We start from the raw sequence: 19,913 nt of genomic DNA, 5'->3' as shown, positions 1-19,913 counted from the left end.
TTCGAGAACTCTGTCGAAAACATACTTTTAGACAGTGTATATGTTTGGGAATCATGAAATGAAACGTGGCGGTAATTTGCATAATTAGTTTAGATAAAATTTGTATTTGTTATTATCTGGGGGAAACAGTGATTTTTCTCTTTAAAACACGAAATCACGACGTTTATAATATACATGTACACAGTTTCAGTGCCCCAACCATCTTCTGTGTAATAGTTTACGTAAAGAGATTTAGCAAACCACACATGTAATTTATGGGTCAATTCAGTAGGGTACATAGTCTACCGTATATATATATATTATATTACTTACTGTCTTTCAGTTCAGTTCGCCATTTCTCTCTATCAATTCGGACGTCTTCATATTCTACATCAGCTGCTGCAAATACGAGTCTAATAATCTCACCACGCCCTCTCACGTTGAAGTATAGAAACTTGTAATTCGTCATTCTCGCCGATATCCTTTCAAGCAGTTAAACAAGTCAAATGTAGACAATTGTACAACTGGTGTTCGACAATCACACCAGCCAAGAAGGAGATTGTGAATATGAAAGCTTTAATATGTAGCTGTGTACATATATCTATTTATAGGTACAAACTGAGACCCGGTGATACTCCAAACTAAAGGTGGTATACCCGGATATTATCACAACTCATTTGCATTACAATATCTCTTAATATACACTAACGATTCATTATATATTCATACGTCATCGGCTATATCTTCAGTAGACCGTTTTGTGTATCTACTTTGATTATTGATGTTCTCGTCTCTCACCTCGGCAAGATATGAACAAATTCAAATATCCATATTCAATGGATCCATGCATATATTTTTTCTTCTCCCTGCCTTCACCCCTCTCATCCTATAAACACCAAATTCTGTGCACTGCTTTTGAGAAATCTGTTAGTATTTATTTTCCAACTCTTACGTTTAAGAAACTGTTTACATTAATATATAAGTCAATGGTGATAATTAACTTAAAATTGGATCGTCAGCGAAATTCTAACTTCTTGTAAATACTAAGACCACATGCTCCCATTAATCTATTCTATGACAAAGCAATTAGATTATTTACACTCAACTAATCACAATATGTCATGCCTATAGTTGTCTCTCGTCATTCAACCAAAAAGAGCCAGGGTTAAAACTATAAGTCTAGTAGCTCAGTTTGAGTAGTGAATGTAAATATATATTTTTAGACAAGGGGACGAAATTGCCGAAATAGTAAATGTTCAAAATATCGCTCAGTGACAATATTAGACTGTAAGATACGTCGTGACGTTCCGCCCTCACCGGCCTCCTCTGGTTGGCCGATGTGTGAGGGCGCCCCGTCACGGCGTGCCTTACAGATTATGATAATATTCGTCCTCGAAATTTAGTATATTAATTTTTTCACAATGCATAGATAACCTCTGAATCAGAAGTTTAATTTAGCGACCAACTTAAATATTTAGTCTGTGAGGAGAACACCGGAAGTTGCTAAACAAACCTTAAGACTGTAATGTAACTAATTTCGATATTTTAAGTTCAGGTTCGAGTCGTGTGTTAAAATTTACAGTAAAGATCAAGCCTAGATGAATGTGATATCAAAATGTTATCCTTGTCTGTAACAGTCTTTTTCTTGTATAAATTATTTGAACTATTTCAAAAAGGTTGATAAAAAGTTATTTTTTGCCACAAAAACCCCAAGTAATTCTACCTGCATCATCTAGGTGTTTCTGAACATACAGTAACATACTTTAGGGTGACGACTTTTTTTCCAATTCCAGCAATTTCAGGTAGAAATAAAACAACATGATGAAAGACTGCCACATTCATCTTAGACGACTTGAAAATTCACACTACTATTAACACCTGTCAAAAATGTACAAAACATTAACTGAAATCGTTCTTTACAATATGGATATTAAAAATAACACCAATGGTGTTGTAGCACAGCTGTATGTGTTGTTTTTATAATGCAATGGAAACCGATCTACAGTACTTTTTTGCAATATACATCACCATTTCACTGTTGTTATGGGCGTGGTCTTGTTGCTAGGGTGAAGAATAACTGAAGAATAACACCTTCAGAAAAATCCTAACCAACTTTCAGCCCCCCCATTCACTATTTATTTTTTTGATATTTAAGTTTTTGACCAAAATTGACATTTTTAGACTTAATTTAAATATCACTGATGGGCTCATCATGTCGTGAATACATCTTTATACACACATCCCCAGATGCACCCCTATTAAATTTCAGCCCAATCTGCTCAGTAGTTTTGGAAGTCAAGATTTTGACCAAAAAGACACATTTTAGACCTAATTTGCATACCACTAATGGGGTCATCATGTCATGAATAATTTTTAATCTATAAACCCGTAATACGTTCCCACCAAATTTCAGACCAATCTGCTCCGTAGTTTTTGACCTTAAGCATATATTTCGCCAACTAGACACCAACAGTAATGTCCCCACCAAATACCAAGTCAATCTGGTGTTTTTTTTTAGTTTAGGTCACACACACACACACACACACACACACACACACACACACACACACTTTGCCATGCCTATAGCATTGGCAGTATAACATTACAGACGATTTTCTTTTTCTTCGTTATGTTCCAGGGATTGATACATATGAGTTAGAACGTCATTCATAGTAATCTCTGCATAGGGTTGCGTGTCTGCAGGAGCCTTACTTTGATTTTGGTAATCAGCATAATCTTGAGTTACCCCATTCCGTGTATTTTTCTGGCATTGCCTCGTTTCTTCATGAATCTATGAAAACTAGAAATAGGAATACAAACTGAATACAACTGGCCATCCATGAAACGAAATGCAATAGTTCTCCTAAAGGCAAATATCCTATTCTTGTGAAAACCGGTGTATCATTCCATTGCATGAATTTCGGACTAACCTTTTAAAACACAGCAAGATGGAACCGACTGCAAGTAAGACTACTGCTGACGATAGTACCGTTATCACCACTATCAGTAACGTATCAGAAGATTTACGAAAAGGTTTCTATAAAAAAAAATAGAGATACTTGTATTATTTTAGTTCATAAGGAAATCTCTATAATGCAAAAGAAACTGATAACGCCAGGAAAGGAATTGTTTCTGCATGGTCAGCGCTCGCATCACTTAAATACCATCGCGTCGGTCTTTTTGTGTGTTTCTCAAGCCCATGCAGTCTGCCTATCCAGGGGAGAAACACAAAAATAACCCTCCCTACTTCAGTAAAGACAACTGCAGAGCCAATCATAAACAAGCAAATGACATCTACCCCACATAGACACTTGCTCGAAAGTTCTAAATAAAAAGAACAGTATTACTGCCATAAATAGTAGATTGAGTGACAGGTTTGTTGAGAAACAAAAATTCGCGTCGTCGCGCACCCCTTTAGACAAACTGTCCTGACCAGAAACATTTTTTTTTTGCCTAATCGTTTATGGCGAAGTTAGTTTTTGTATAACTCTTTCTATAAGGTGCGCTGAGCTTTACAAATGCCCGGTACGTACCAATAACACAACAAACGACTTCATACTTCCTCAGCTAGCCATTTTGTGACAATAATTTTGAAATTTCATTAGAGTAGTATAAAAGCCATCATTTTTGTTACAGTGTATTGAATTTCTATAAAAGTTTCAAAATGACATTGCTCAATTTTGAGTTTATTAGTTATCAACAAGTATGAATGGAACGTAGATTGATGGACAAAGTAGCAAAAATGAAAAACACAACATTCATACAAAATGGACAAATTATTTAAAGGTATTGGGGTTCCAAGAGCCTTACACACAAAATTATGATGTCGAAATAGGCAATAATCCAGGAAACATACAAGCAATGACAGCCATCTGTGTAATTTATAATTATATCAATAGAAATCATAATGAAAACTTGTGCCCAATTGGCACAATCAATATAAATTATAATAGTATCTGCAGAATTTCACTTCGAAATTGATCAGATGTCGTGACGTGGTTCGAGGTATTTTGGCATAAATGTAATATTCGTTTATGGCAGAGGTATCGGTCACATGATATGCCAAATAGCTCGTGAATCACATTTTCCAGTCAATATGGTTATGAAATGGATCTGCGTAAACTAACTGCTACTGCAAATATTGTAATAGGCCATTGTAGACTGCAAGCAGGAAATTAAGAATACAGCGCCCTCGCTCAAATTTGGGGTATCCCCTCTTAGTATCGCTTTGTCCCCTCATAGAAGTGTAAATTAGGGATGTTTTTCGCAGTGTTCAGACATCGAGGAAAGCAGCCGAGCTCTATGATTAACTTAGTAACCTATACCATGTATAACCCCCCCCCCCCCCATACAGATAGGAAGTATAGCGCCACCATGGCAAATTTTGGAAAGGCCTATTGTAGTTATAATGACGATACGTGTAGTTACTAGTTATCCCCATGACATGCCAATCATATGAAGTTTCGTCATAATCGGTCAAAATTATTTCTTGACGTTGTTAATGGTCACATACATCTTTCTGTGGTTTTCCAGACATCAAATCAACAGAATATTTTTTAAAATCATGTTTTCCTGTATTTACCTGTGTATGTTAATTTATCTAATTTGCATCTGAAATCTAGACAATGAGTTCATATAAAAAGTATAATTATTTGGAGTGTTTTGACCATCAATGGCCATAGAAAAGGAAATCATAGTAGATTACGTTACTGTAACAAAGACAACTACCAAATATGAAGCTTGAAGGTGTAGCCTTGTATACATTCATAAAAGGAATATCGATCTACCATACCTCAACTCCCATTTCCTTGACCATGACTGTGACATTGACAGTGCTACTGAACTTCTCAACAGAGTGTGTTTCCTTGGCAACGACCTGATAACGAAATATTCAAGATAACTTTGGACGAAAGATTAGATAAAGGGAACCTCTTTACGAAAATAATACATTATGTTTTACTCGTTGTAAATATTAATTTATACATCCTTTCTGGTAACGTGACGATAAGTTGATAATTATTCTTCGGGATAAACTATTTCTAGACACCAATAAACAAAGACACTCCGCTGTTATGTCAAACAGCTGACTCACCATGAAGTCAAATTTCTGATTCTTCTCAAAACCTAGATACAAGTTGCTTTGTACTCGTATGACTGTATATGCCTTGTTTAGGGCCTTTTCTGGCGTTAGGTAGAAAGTGTGCATCGCTTCAGAGTCACCAACCATTTCTAGTCCAAACCGACCATTATCAAACTAAAACATCAAAAGAACAATCGTCTTTAGTCGAACGTTTGGGATATTGATTTATAAAATCATACAACACCACAAAAGAAATACCCCGGTCAACAATGTTCGTCTACGTTAGTTTTGCTATGCTCGAAATATGAGTCAAAGGCTCAACATCACCATTATTTTTTCTATTAAATCTCTCTTAATTTAAGGTTATGTCGATATAATTATATCATTCTCCAACATTTTTCTTGCGGGTGAGCGAATGAATGGATGGATGGATGGATGGATGGATGGATGGATAGATAGATAGATAGATAGATAGATAGATAGATAGATAGATAGATAGATAGATAGAGAGAGAGATAGATAGATAGATAGATAGATAGATAGATAGATAGATAGATAGATAGATAGATAGATAGATAGATAGATAGATAGATAGATAGATAGATAGATAGATAGATAGATAGATATACAAACAGACACAGATGGGAACGCAGAGACAGTCAGTTAGACAGACAGACAGACAGACAGACAGACAGACAGTGAGACACAGACAGACAGACAGACAGTGAGACACAGACAGACAGACAGACAGACAGACAGACAGACAGACAGACAGACAAACAGACAAACCATGTCAAGATCTGTTACTTCTATTTCTATGGATTCGACAGATTCATGTTGTTGTGAATCACTGTGGATCAATCCGATGTAGCTCTGGCTATCAAATGCAGGTATTACATCATTTACATCCTCAATTGTTACAATAATAGTAACATTAGAAGTACTCGCACTGGAGGATTGGTTAAAATTGTCAATTTCCTTAGCCTGTGAAAATAGAAAAGTGTTTTTGAAGGAAGAATGTGTCGTTCGCGTATACACGGTGATAAAGCAACACACGCACAATCACACCCACCCCTACACACACAAACACATACACACGCATGCATATGCATACATACATACATACATACATACATACATGCATGCATGCATGCATGCATGCACGCACGCACGCACGCACGCACGCACGCACGCACACACACACACACACACACACACACATACATACATACATACATACATACATACATACATACATACATACATACATACATACTATCTAAAGTATGAACTGGTGTTTTTATTTAACAATAACAACCAATATCTCTTCAAGAAATAGAAAAAACGTGTTTTTACAATACTGATGATGTTGTTAGCATTGTTCTTGAGTAATGATGAACAATTAAAATAGATAAGATAAACTTACAACTACTGTAAATACGATGGTTGCCTCGTCTTCACTCAGAGATTCTCTATCAAAGTCTTTGGCAGTGCGGATGATTCCTTTCTGATATCCACCGGGAGAAAACACTGTCTCCACCCAAAAGTCACTATTTATATCTGGAGAAATGGTTTAATGAAATATCGATTCAGTCAAAGTGAAAGTTTAATATTATTTACTCAGTGATTGACTGATGGTTATAGTACAGTTCAGAGGCCCTTTACTGTTTTAACAGGACACTTTTGAGTACCCCATCTGCTATTTTGTCCGAGTTGCAACCGAGGACAGAATACCTGATAGGTTACCCCAAAGTGTCCCATTAAAAGCAGTAAATGGCCTCTGGCCTGTACTATAAGAAAGCTATACTTCGAATTCGAAGTTTTGAGGTTTTTCCCAGAAACCCAACCTTGTTATCTATAGCCCTGTTATGGAACTGAGTACTCTTACCCATTATCATGTTAATGACAAAATTCACTAGAGAAATCTCATCTCGTACATCTCGGCAAAGTAAACCAATGTTTTCCCCAAAAGTTCAGTATGAAATCATTTACTTGGCAAGGACTTGTACCGTAACAAAGTTACAGTCCCAATTCGAACAGCATTTCTGTGTTATCCTCCGCATGTTTTATTGTCGGCATTTAAAAAAATTATGTATGCAAACTGTATTTCGAATGGTTTCCTTGGAGCTCTAAGGCATTGACTATCATATTTGCCAAAATCAACCATTATCGAGGTAATAATTGATAACTTTTAAAAGAGCAATAGTCTAGACAAGTGTGTTGATAGAATAGCTGATTTGCAGTGCTCAAAAAGGACGTGTCAAAAGTAGGATTTTTCTCATTCCGACAGTTTCTATAAATCAAAAATGACTTTTTCAGAGAAAATGTTCACATAATAATAATATAAACATATAGTGTTTGGTCTGAAATTTCTCTCAGACGTTCCATGTATGGTGGTCACCAGAACAAGTTTTTGTTTCATTGTATAAGATCTGTGACCGGGTATTAAAGCAAAGAAACCCTGTGTTTTTTAAAGAGGTGAGACTTATTTTATCATTGCGTCTAAATGAACGAATTCATGAAGCATACCAAGGAAGATTTGTACACTGAGCTGGTGGTATGACTGTTTTGGCGATGTCATACCTATCGCAGCACCTTTTGGGTGGTCTGATATCTTAATTGCGACTATAGTTCTTACCAGGAATGGAGAACTGTAAGGGCTGACCACCATCAATAGCACTTATTTCCAGCACAGATGTATCCTAACAATGAAATCATATAGTTAATGTGAAATTCACCTCGAAAATAAACTGTGTTAACTCTGGCTGTTACTTTGTTCAAGAAAACTCCAGCCCCTTTTTAGTTAAAATCAAGAAAACAAAATCAGGGGTCGCAATACAAATTTTGAAATAGTGCCAAAATGTTGTAATATGGAATACCGAATACCATATTAACTATATGGGAAAATTAAAGATTGTAAATTTCCTTGAAAATAAGACTGTGAACCCCAAATTTCTTTTTGTATTTCAAAAGAACCAGAAGCTAGCTTCCATATGCCAAAGGTTGGAGAGATGTTAAGGACGTCGACTTCAGTGAAATTCGTTCCCGAGGCGCAATCTACCTTAAAAGCAATTTAGTACCGTTAATCAGAGATTATTTTTCCTTTGCACGAGATCTCCCCCCCCCCCCACCTCTACCATCTATGATGTTACTGACTTGTAGTGAGATTGCTAAAATTACAAAGTGTGCGGACCTACCCATTTATGCAATTTCAATTTGTTTTTGTGATGGGCAATACATCCCTCACGAGGGCCGCACATGTCAGTAAAATGGCTACTTGACTACAACGCGCACATTGTCTCAAATATATTTATTTATATTTCTTGATCTTTTTCGAAATCTGCCATCAAAATTGTGTTAGTCTGAAAGGGGGACCTGAAATGTTTTGCATTTTTATTTGTGATTTTTGGAACCAAATTAAACTTCAGGAGTTGTCGTTTACCAAATGCATATCTGCAAAACATCTTGCAGCTTTGTTTTCACTCTTGTAGGTGTCCCCTTTCTGGCCTTACTTACCAATGGTTGATTTTCTGCAACATGTCCAAAGTAATAAGGACGTGTAAACATAGGTAGCGTATATTGAGCTATGTAAACAGTAGTTGTTCCAGTTAGAGGTCCTGTACCATGGTCCTATGAATGTATGACATGTTTATGCGTAAACTTAGAACAGTGCACATCATTTTTATAGAGTGTGGAATCATCGAATAGAATTTGAAAGTAGCTATCTCGTAATTGATCCTCGTTTGTTCAATTCTCATCGCTGACATTTTGTTTCTGTATGGCTAAAATTAATGGGCAAGATTCGGGCCGAGGATTCAGAGATATCCAGTTTGTCTGACTGGGGATGCAGCAATCCCCACTCAGACAAACTAGATGAATAGAGACGTTGTAGGACAGAGGTGGTTGAATCCTGTATGCTTGTAGCAGAGTGGGCGGTTTGCTCTTTTACTGGGGGAAGTTGTGGAAAGTTTAATGGGTTCTTGTGTCAATACACATGTCCACGAGTTATAACTATTATACAATACTTGAAGCCCAGTGTATATTATTACTATAAACGTATGTGTCTCATTTTAGATATACATACCTTGAAAGGTATGTGATTACGTCAAGCTAAGTTTAGAATTAGAACACGAAAGGTAGATAATCCAGTGATACTCACCACTGCCGTTACGACCAGATATAAAAGATCTTGTATAGCTTCAAAATCAAGTGTTCTGTTCAAGATAATGTAAGCTCTATCTGGCGTACTCACTTCAAGGTAAAACATATCTTCAAATTCCTACATATTGCAATATATATGAAGTCCTGTCACATTAGATAGACCACCTGTGTTGGTAGGTGTTGTCAACAATGACTGTAAGTTAATATTCCATGCAAGTGTGGTCCCAGTACGAAATATTCGTGGTATTTACCAATATGGTAAAAAGTATCGTTGACTGTATATGCTATAAAAACACCCGAATGTACTTTTCCCAAATCACGTAAAGGTCACGTATTTTTATGTATAGAAACGCAGACCACTAAAGAACTGTTTGGTGGTCTGAGATAGAAAGTACACATAATGATGAAAAACAAGTATTCACGTATATGTAAAACTCCTAGTACCGTCATTTCTGACAAAGAACTGTTGTTGATATGAAATGAAAAAGTGAAATCTTCCGAGTCATTTATTATTTGATCGTGAATAAAAAATACTACATTCCTTTAGAGAATGCAACTTACATTTGGATTAATAAGATTAAGTGTAAATTCACCATTCGTACCAGAGTCAGCATCTGTTACACTTAAGGCAAGAATCGTTGTCATAATATCTTCATCCTAAATCAATAAAATTATTTGTGTAATTAAATTATGTGAAATGAAGCTTTTCTTATCAATTACATCAATATGCTGTCTTCCATCTAGATATTTACTATATTGATTTGTTTACAAAAGTCTTTACTATTCAGTGGACACAGAGACATACATATAAAATAATGAATGTTTTATTTTACCTCCTTAAGTGATATGAAGTATGGATTTATAGAAAACTCTGGCGCATTGTCATTGACATCAAGGACATATATCTTGATGGCTGTCTCCATCTGTTCAGATGGAAGAAAATCATTCATAAATTAAAGGGCTGTATGTCAGCTATCTCTCTTGAAATCGTCATTGTGTACTACATGTAATTTGTTGTACTCTCTAAATCTCTGTAAATCTGATTTTCAATCTCAACTACGCATCTCATCATAATTTTTTCATCGTAGCGGTAAAGGCGACATGCTTTAAGTAATGTTTAGTTTTGCACATATGAAATGACAAATGTATGCTGACTCTTTGGGTCATTTTAAAGAGGACATCCCAGGAATCTACGCATGAAGGCATCATGCGTGATACCCTTGTCTACCGTAGCCGATGACGACAAATCGGTCTTCTAATTCAAGTGTCGGTCTTCTAATTCAAGTGTCGGTCTTCTAATTCAAGTGTCACCCTCACTCGTACACTTGCATACACACAAGCGCGTGCTCTTGCATACACACACAAATACGTACGTACGTAAGTACGTGCACATACATACATGCATACATACATGCATACATACATACATACATACATACATACGTACATACGTACATACGTACATACATACATACATACATACATACATACATACATACATACATACTACATACATACATACATACATACATACATACATACACAATTATTCAAATTAATCATTACAAGAAAAAACTGTCAACAAACTTCATAGGACATGTGCGCATTGTCATGGGTGATATATGCAAAAAATTATATGAAATTTGAAACTTGCATTCTTAAGATATAGCCTCAATACCGTAAATAGTAAATTACGCATTAAAACTAAATACTATAGAAACAGGCTTTATAACATGTGTGATTATTATAGTTGATGTGTACCAAATGTAGCGGAATTTGAAGTGTACATTCTTTAGATAAAGCCTAAGAGGTCCTTCCAAAATTTGCCATGGCGGCGCTCTACTTCTTGTCTATATGTACCTTGGAGGTATACATGGAATAGATCACTCGGTTAATCATAGAGCACTACTTTCCTCGATGTCTGAACAATACGAAAAACATCCCAGATATACTCTTCTACAGAATACCAATGACAAAGCTCTTAAGAAACGGTACTATGATGAGGTGATGATTCCTCCAATTTGAGCGAGGACGCTGTATTCTCAATTTCCTGTTTGCAGTCTGGAATGGCCTATTACTAAAAAACTATAATATCTGCTTACCTCCTTTCAAAAGTGGACAAATCGTGTATATTCATGAGTAACTGGAAAGTTGGCCTGTTTTCTCGGGCAGTTTTTGTAACTTATTGAGTGGACTTGCAAATATAAATAATTAAAAAAAACACAAAAACACAAAGAACAACAACTATGAACTATGCAAGTTACTCATTAATATCCGTTGATGTTTACCAAACCTATTCAGTTCTTGTCATTACCATATGGAAGATGTATAGCAAGTTTTATTAGAAGCGATGTCATAAATTAATCTATATCGTATTGTCTCGAACACCAAAAATCACCCTTCTAGACCTGCTGAACTTTCCTGGGCAGATTTGCTAATAATCTGAAAGGTCCAGCCGTTGGTCAGCTTATGCAACCACTCACTCATGATCACCCATTATATGAGCGCGTTATATTAAAGTGGAAAGAACACCTAGATCTTTCAGGCTAATTTCCTAATTAGACACTAAAAAATAACATCCCCAGCATCAAATATCATATAGCTACATCCATCCAGTGTATTGGTCTAATAATATTTTTTCTTGTCGCTATTAACAGCGCCCTCATTATATTAGTGGTAGAAAATGGTAGTCAGTATCATGCTATAAGCATCCTGAACTGACAAATATGCTATTTAGACATTTATTTAACTGCTCGAAATAAAACCAAGTGATCATTGGACAGAACAAGTTCAATATTAGACCTCTCTGGGGAAATAATAACAATTGGTCTGACATTAAATACATTCAAAAGGTGCCAAGTTTGGCTTATAAACGCAATGGGACACGTAAAAGAATCAGTGTGATTGGTCAATAGCATACAAGTGAAACGAACATTGGTGTAAATATTGTGACATGTAAATTTACATACAAGTTAATTATTAACAGTTAAAACACAGGATTCCAAACATACGAGATGCACATTTATGAACACACCCAACCATAATGTTCACAGAAAACAATTCTAGAAACCACTCTGCCCCTCCTCATTACTATGACATTTGTACAACTTTCTCTTTTCCAGCAGTGATTGCAATTCCTTATTGATTTATTCACTGAATACATGGAATAACGACAATGAGAGTGTCTCCGACCATGGAAGTACCACCTACCTTCAGTACTTCCATACTTAGACCATAACTGGAGGCGAATATTTACATATGTTTTTTGACTACCTTTATGTTCAATGAAGATGATACTTTAACTTGCAGAAATAATCTCATACATGCTCATAGTTTCACCCTTCCAAAGTTATCTCCTGAGTCTATACGCACTCCCTGTTTCACGACTGTTGCCAACTGCTATGCATTCCTATAGCTAGTTGGTGGATCAAACTTGTGGGTATCACTCCAGACATATGCTGTTATTATTAATCTCCCACACCTCATATTTCCTTGATTACAGTTCTTGTTTAATCAAACGTCAGTGCCAGGAGATCTAAATCGCAAACCTCCATTATCAAACCCCATATTTTCATGTGACTGTGTTAACTTACAGACTTATTTTGTTTACTCGTTACGGATAGGTCAGTGGCAGTGTCACTCAACTTAGGTGGATGCTAATTATGCATATGGTAAAAAGGAAGACCCATGAGCCAGGCGGCGAATGTTTACACTGGGGCTCCAAGTGTGACTGAGTAATAAACATCTCATGTGTACACTTTAGTGAACCAGCTGATAACACAGCTAAAGGTAAACATAAATGTCATCTTTATTAAATATAAACGTTACAGTCAAAACATATGTTAATATTCTTATAAATGCCTCCAGTTCCCTGTGCTCAGACATAACTTACTATGGAATTATGACCGTCATCCAAAGTCCATGTTACATCATGTTTATCTGCTGTCTGTGTAGAAAGTTACATCATTATAATGTTATAGATTGAAACAACCATTCTATTCATAATTCAGCATTCTTAGCTATACCATCAAATGCATTGAATTTTGCACAGTTTATTTTTTTTCATCTTCTTCCGATTTAAAGAAATACACAAGGGATTTAAGTGATGATTCATGATATGCTATTCTTTGGCCGTTTGTACGACTCCAGGCTTTACATTAAAATATCTTCAATAGGAAACTTGCAAACCAGCCATGTTGAATGTTGCATGATGGGAAATGTGATAATAAATACTAATCAATTAGTATTATAAACAATGTTGTTGCATTGTTTGTAACCACAAATAATCAATTCTTAGTTACCCTGACCATTGTGGGGGGGGGGGGGTTATTTTATCAGTAGCTCCAGATTAGGTATTACACTAACCACAGATAATCCCACAGCCCTTTGCGTCTGAGTATGCTCAGTCTGGTTGCAAGTTCCCTATTGAATCTCAGACCACTACAGAAAAGTATGGGTTTTTTTAATTGTACGTACACGCAATAGACTATATCACACGCAGTTTATATTTGATGTACCATGCAATCATTGGATATAGCTCATCACCTATTAAGGCACGATACTTACTTCATAATCTAATTCTATCTTAAGTGAGACAGTTGCTTCAGTACAGGTCTGATTGTAGATTTTAAAATGGGAGTCACCCTCCTTAATACTGAAGTCGATGCAGTCTCCATCTCGGTCGGATGCTTTCAAAGTATAAAGATAGTTACCTGTTGATGCAGACAAATATTTAGTTTTGTTATCAACGTTTCAAATATTTCATCTTTTTAAAATGTTCATACCTAAAGACATGAATGGCAATGTGTGGCTACTTACCAACTGCCTTGTCTTCATTGAGTCGTTCTTTGTCCATGTCATTATATTTTCGGGGGTTGGTGCCAGGTATTTCGTCAAACGATGGTGGACTGTTTGCTGATACTGTGAAGATATATATATATATATATATATATATATATATATAGAGAGAGAGAGAGAGAGAGAGAGAGAGAGAGAGAGAGAGAGAGAGAGAGAGAGAGAGAGAGACTACTATAAACCTCTTAAATGGAGAATATAGTCCATACAGAAAAACAAATGACCAACCAGTGTGCATCAACACTCTCTCAAACCACTTCCCGACATCAATAAGTAAACGTGTATCCAGCAAATATATATATAAAAAGACATTGGCATTGTAATATATATATATTATATATATATATGCTCTGTCGATAGTATTCCAATTACAAAGTGGTCTTATAACGTATTACATCATATTTATTGACAAGTTCAAGTAATCATGACTTATGTACGTATGGCGTGAATGTGAATGTAATCACTAGTTTGACATAAGAAATGAAAACCAAAGTGTGAAATAAATGAAAAATACAGTCTTACACATGTAAACAAAAGTTTTCTGCAATTATTAAATTGAGTCACTAACATTGCTTTGATCTGTGCTATTTCACTAGACAACTATATATAAATGTGAAGTGACTTACCTTCGTGACACAGATTTAACATATTTGGTATACAAAGTACTAGCAATATTGTTTTAGTTATCGCCATCGCCCTGTTAGTGAACAACAACCATTGACAACATGTCGATTATTAATAATAATGTTAAATACAGGAACGTATACGTAGTGCCCCCACCATGTATATTATGTCACTTTAGTCACCTGACTTGACCTTATCATTTCTATAACTCAGTGTCGCACTGTGACAAATTAGCCAACACACCCATTTACCAACTCGAAAAATATTGCGTTGAAATTGAAGGGAAATATAAAAAGATTGTTCAACGTTGGGACTGAAAGTCAGATACCCAACGATTACAACAACAACCATGTATATGAAACGTTTCAATCGACGCTTTATTGTCACAGAGGCAGACATAACTTTCAAAGACGTTACATACGTATTTCATGTACACATTAATATGGTTTCATAAAACAAAACAAGGAAGTAAACTGATGCTTTACTGTAGTGATGTCATTTCTTCAAACCTTACTTTATACACAATTTCAGATTCAGTACACTCTTATAGTAAGTTTTTGTGTGTTTTATTTAGACTGTCGACAGTCGTTTGTGCCTCGCTCCGTAGCACTGAATACTGCGGCGTACTGATAGGAACTGCGATTGCCGAAGATTGCTGAAGGCACGAACTGTGAGTGCCTCCGGCACTCGCTGATCAGTACGTTTGCAAACCAGAGCGGTGCCGTAAAAGGAGCTGTGATTTACAACGGTGGTGTTGTGTATACGCCATAGCTCTCACTGTCTCAGACTGGTCTATTTTACACCGTGTCGGAAATAGCTCAATCAGCGAGTTTCAATTCTTTGATATTACCTTGACAACGTACATGTCCATACGGAACAGCAATTAAATGTTTTGAATAATGATTTAAAAAAATTGAACAGTGACAATTGCTTACCTCAGCTAGTTCGTCGCGTACGTATGAAATGTTTGTCAAATCGCCGATCTTGTAATCGAGATCCACCTACCAGTCACGTGACCATTCCATGGTCACCTGGTAACATACTGTTGTAAAGCTGTCCCGTTGACTTGAAATTATTGTTATCAATTAACAAGCGCCACACCATATATTAAAGCATTTTCTTGTGGGGTGGGGGTGGTTAAAGGTCTGACGACATTCAAAAATTAACTAAATCAAAGAGCAAATAATTTCGAAATGTACAGAATGTACTGTACCTGGCAATGATTCTATCCCCTGTCTCCGCCACTCCACTCAGTCCCTCCCTCCATCAGTCCCTTCTGTCCCTGTCTTTGTCTGTCTGTCTGTCTGTCTGTCTGTCTGTCTGTCTGTCTGTCTCTCTCTCTCTCTCTCTCTCTCTCTGTCTCTCACGCTCTCTCTCTCACGCTCTCTCTCTCGCTCTCTCACGTTCGTACGTCTTGTATATCACATGCACATGAAAGGCTACAGGAGATACAGAGACAGATACAGAAAACTATTCAGCTGATATACTAGCTCCTCTTTGGTAATCTTCAACCAACTTTGAATAAATGACACATCAACAGGAAAGGTTATGCATGACAACTATAACATTGAAATGGGGGGGGGGGTGTCTTGTTCTACTTTGTAAGAAAATAGCCACAGTGACGGGAAATGGTTCAAACGTTCAAAAATAATAGAAAACAACTACCACAGTTTAAGTTGCATGTATTTGGGCTTTAATGTACACTTAATAAACCTAAAAGTAGGGGGAATCCAATACAGCTAAACAAGGATATAATATACATGTGAATCAACCTGACTAAATACGATTATTGACTATGGACATATTTTAATAATTTATTTCGTTTCAACGTGAACTTATCAGAAATTTCCAATCACAAAATGAATCTAGAAGTAACAGTGGTATAATATATCCTAATATACAAATTATGCAGCCAAGACTTTCTATACCCAAACATCTTTACAATAAAGGCATGATAATAACATAAATGTGCAAGGTATATTTATTTATACAAGAAGGCATATATTTAGACTGTAAAATATAGTCGTTGGGGGCGCTTTATTTTGGTATGATAGCAGAGAGTGTGAAGCGCCGCCAACGACTGTATTACACAGCCTCACGTAAATTCTGCTCTTGAGCAACGTAAATAGTACTGGATAGCTTGTTTGAAGTTCATTGGTTGTAGAGTTTATCTTGAATATCTACCTTGAAATGATTATGCTTTGAAAATACACAGTCTTGACATACAGACGGAGTGACAGACATTCAAGTCTGTTTGAGGTTAGAATGCTAAATAGCTATGTCTTCATTTTTACAACAGGAGATTTTTTATTGAACAGTAGTCATTGAAATATGCGTATTTTTTACCCAAAATCATTCAAAACCTTGAAGGTATAAATATGGCTTTCATCGAATCGATCGACTTTTTTAAAGTAGTGTAATGTCCTGTGTATGTCTCGTGCTTTTTGGAAACGTTTAATTTATTAAAACTCGTTCACTTCTTGAACTTGGTTTTTAGATACAGAAATTATATTATTTTGAAAAATAACTTGTCCTTCTTCGGTGTAGACAATAGATCTGATAACATGGTTCGCTTTACTCTTCCCTATGAATCTTTTTAATCGGAAAATTTTATTTTAAAATCTGATTGGAACACACAGATGAGTGCATTTTCAGTTGTGGCATATACTAGTATGATTTTCACTGATTGATTGACGACATCCATACTCTACAAGCCTTGGGTATCAACCGTATTTCAAACATTTCACACTTTGGCTGATTTTCCTGCCCCTGACTTCTTTTGTGATTTGGTGGTGCTTTTCTCTGTTTTCTTTGCTTTCTTCATCTCGAATTTCAAGGTGTAGTTTCCGTACAGAGTATGTCTGACATTTGCCTGTACTTCATCATCGGAAGATCTGTGTCGTCGAGTTATCACTTTACCCGGTTTGGAGTTTTTTGTCTTCTTGTGGAGATTTATTTCGCAAAGGCTGTCGCTAAGATGTTTGAGGGCGTAAATGGTTTTCTTGTTCGGGTTATTCTCTTCAAGAAGTTTTCTCACTGTATCTCCAACCAACAACAAAAAACGTTCATCATCGTTTACCATGTTCTTTTTACCGTCCACAAGTCCGCGCTTGCGCAGATCATCAAATAAAGTATTTGCTTTATCAAGCAATTTCTGCCTTTCTATCTCAAGTTCATCCATTTCTATCCATGGTGACTCGAACACTTCATCGACGAAAGATGGCGTTACACTTCCATTTATCATCGAAGCACTTCTGGCAACAAGGTGTGCACCTGATCCAGATATTTCAGAGCCCCCATTCCTCGGTTCCCATGGTGAGACCCCTCCCGGCTTGCCGTCTAGCATGTCTGAACTTCCCCTGCTTGAACGAAGAAATTTTGGGAAAGAGTCAGTGAACTTTTTGACATCTTCCTTGGATTGTGATCGTGGTCTGCCCTTTTTATTGTTCCGTTGTGGTTTACCTTGGTCAGCCTTCGCAAATATTTTTGAAATCTCTTCTTCGGAGCTGTCATCACGTCTTCGTTCCCATGGTGATGAGGGTTTTTTGTAGCCTTTATGTTCAGTGGGTTTAACATGGGATTTTCTGAATGTAGGCAGTGGACACATGATACAGCGGTTGATTTCTGGGCTGGTATCGCAGGATCTCTTGGGTTCGTGTGGCTTGTTATCTGGGGGTTTGCTTGGTGTCTTGTCTCTTGTTTTAGTTGGTATATCTTGTATAGTTTCCGGTTTTCTATCACTGGAGCCCTTTCTACTTTTATGTTCTGGTTTATGAGCAATCGGTGGTTTTCCAGGAGATTTGATTTTCTTTTGGTTTTTCTTGGAAGGGCTCTTTTTAGTGTAACGTTTGCGACGTGGTTTTTCCTGCTCTACCATCCCATCTGTGTCTTGGTAATCATCAATGGGTTCGTCAGCCAAATCACTAGGTAAACTACTTGCTACAACTAGTCTTTTTGGCTTGTCGTGTTTGCTTTTTCTCGCTTGCTTGGGTTTATCCGTGACAGTTGTCACTTTGTCTTGATCTGGAGGCAGTGCCGCGGTTGTAGGTTCCACTGCTCTATTAATTTTATCAACTCCATCCAGTGCGCGATCATCTGGTGAATGGTTATAGGGAGAGCCCTTGCGAGTGTTCTTTTGAGGTTCAATATTACGGTTCGATTGAACACCTGGGACACTGTCTTTCTTGTATTCGCCTTGTTCATCAGCACTGACATATTCGCCTGATTCTTCAAACGGGTGTACGTCTGCATCGAGTGTTCCTTCTGGGCTTTCCTGAATAGTGTCCTGTCGACCAGAGGACTCCACACCGGTATTTGCTGTTATTGGAGTAAAATGTCTCATACTTTTAGCAGGGTATGACGATGATGTATTTTCGAAGTGTTGCCATTCCATACTGTCGCCTAACGATGTTGTGCCTCGTTCTGAGTTTGTATGTGACGTGGTAGACTCGTCTGTTGCCTTAGGTGTCAGAATTCCACGACTTAGTCTGTAGCCCCTCAAACTTGGATTATGGAAATCTTCCCATTGCAAGTCTTCGTTGTTCCCACTATAACTTGTGGAAGACTGGCTCCATCGATTTGAGGCCTGAGGTGGGACCTCTAACTTGGTACATGGTTTTCGAGCACCATTACCATGATCAGCATCACGAGAGTCGAGATTTGGTGACGTTTGTACATTTACAGGTGACGTACTACTAGCAGTGTAAAATGAAGCATCATCGATGGAGTCATTTGCGTTTTGATTGATTGGCTGGAAGCCCTTCCGAACTGGCAAGCTGGCTGGACTGTCTGTTGTTTCTTTCGAAGACGGAAAGGTAAAATACCCATCGTCAGGAGAAAAGTGTGAACTTGAGAAAACAGAGTTTGGAGGAGTTGAATCCCCTCCTGTTGTAACACCTCCATTCGTTTCATAGAATCCACTTGATTTACAATTTCCTTTATCAATAGATTTTGAAAGTGGTGTAGTCTGGTCAATTTTAACGCCGTTTTCCAAACACGATTTCTGGGGATTCTCATGCTGTTCCTTTACCGTGTCAGACACTGGTGGCGCACTGTTAGTCGTAAATACAATTTGGGGTACAACGGGGTTTGGAAGACCGGGTCTTGCATTTGCAGACTCCCGTAGCGGCGATTCAGCATTGGCTTTCTCAGTATACACTGGTTCGCTATGTTCATATTTATCAATTTGGTCAAGAACTTCTTGTGTTCTCGTCAA

General features: G+C 37.0%; 1 protein-coding gene across 1 annotated transcript; it reads right to left on the bottom strand.

Moving 5' to 3' along the window:
- Positions 1-304: 304 nt before the first annotated feature.
- On the bottom strand, positions 305-14,075 carry LOC144452511 (cadherin-related family member 1-like). Its single transcript, XM_078143612.1, has 14 exons — positions 14,039-14,075; positions 13,787-13,932; positions 13,113-13,166; positions 10,054-10,143; positions 9,782-9,877; positions 9,219-9,338; positions 8,576-8,689; positions 7,698-7,761; positions 6,486-6,619; positions 5,849-6,043; positions 5,072-5,233; positions 4,772-4,855; positions 2,910-3,016; positions 305-461 (listed from the first exon to the last, which is right to left on the bottom strand). Exons 1-14 carry the CDS (start codon positions 14,073-14,075, stop codon positions 305-307), a joined length of 1,560 nt encoding a protein of 519 aa, XP_077999738.1.
- Between the last annotated feature and the right edge of the window lie 5,838 nt (positions 14,076-19,913).

This window comes from Glandiceps talaboti, chromosome 22 (genome assembly GCF_964340395.1).
Source record: "Glandiceps talaboti chromosome 22, keGlaTala1.1, whole genome shotgun sequence".
In the NCBI taxonomy this organism is placed as follows: Eukaryota; Metazoa; Hemichordata; class Enteropneusta; family Spengelidae; genus Glandiceps; species Glandiceps talaboti.
The sequence above is the reverse complement of the archived record's forward strand: the minus strand, read 5'-3'. Positions and strand labels throughout refer to the sequence as shown.

Excerpts from the sequence above, each read along its gene's own strand:
- LOC144452511 (XM_078143612.1), bottom strand. The coding sequence starts at position 14,075 with ATGGACAAAGAACGACTCAATGAAGACAAGGCAGTTG. Across the intron at positions 10,144-13,112 it reads ATGACGGTCATAATTCCATA|ATGGAGACAGCCATCAAGAT; the intron begins GTAAGTTATGTC and ends CCATCTGAACAG. Across the intron at positions 7,762-8,575 it reads TTGCAGAAAATCAACCATTG|GATACATCTGTGCTGGAAAT; the intron begins GTAAGTAAGGCC and ends TTTCATTGTTAG.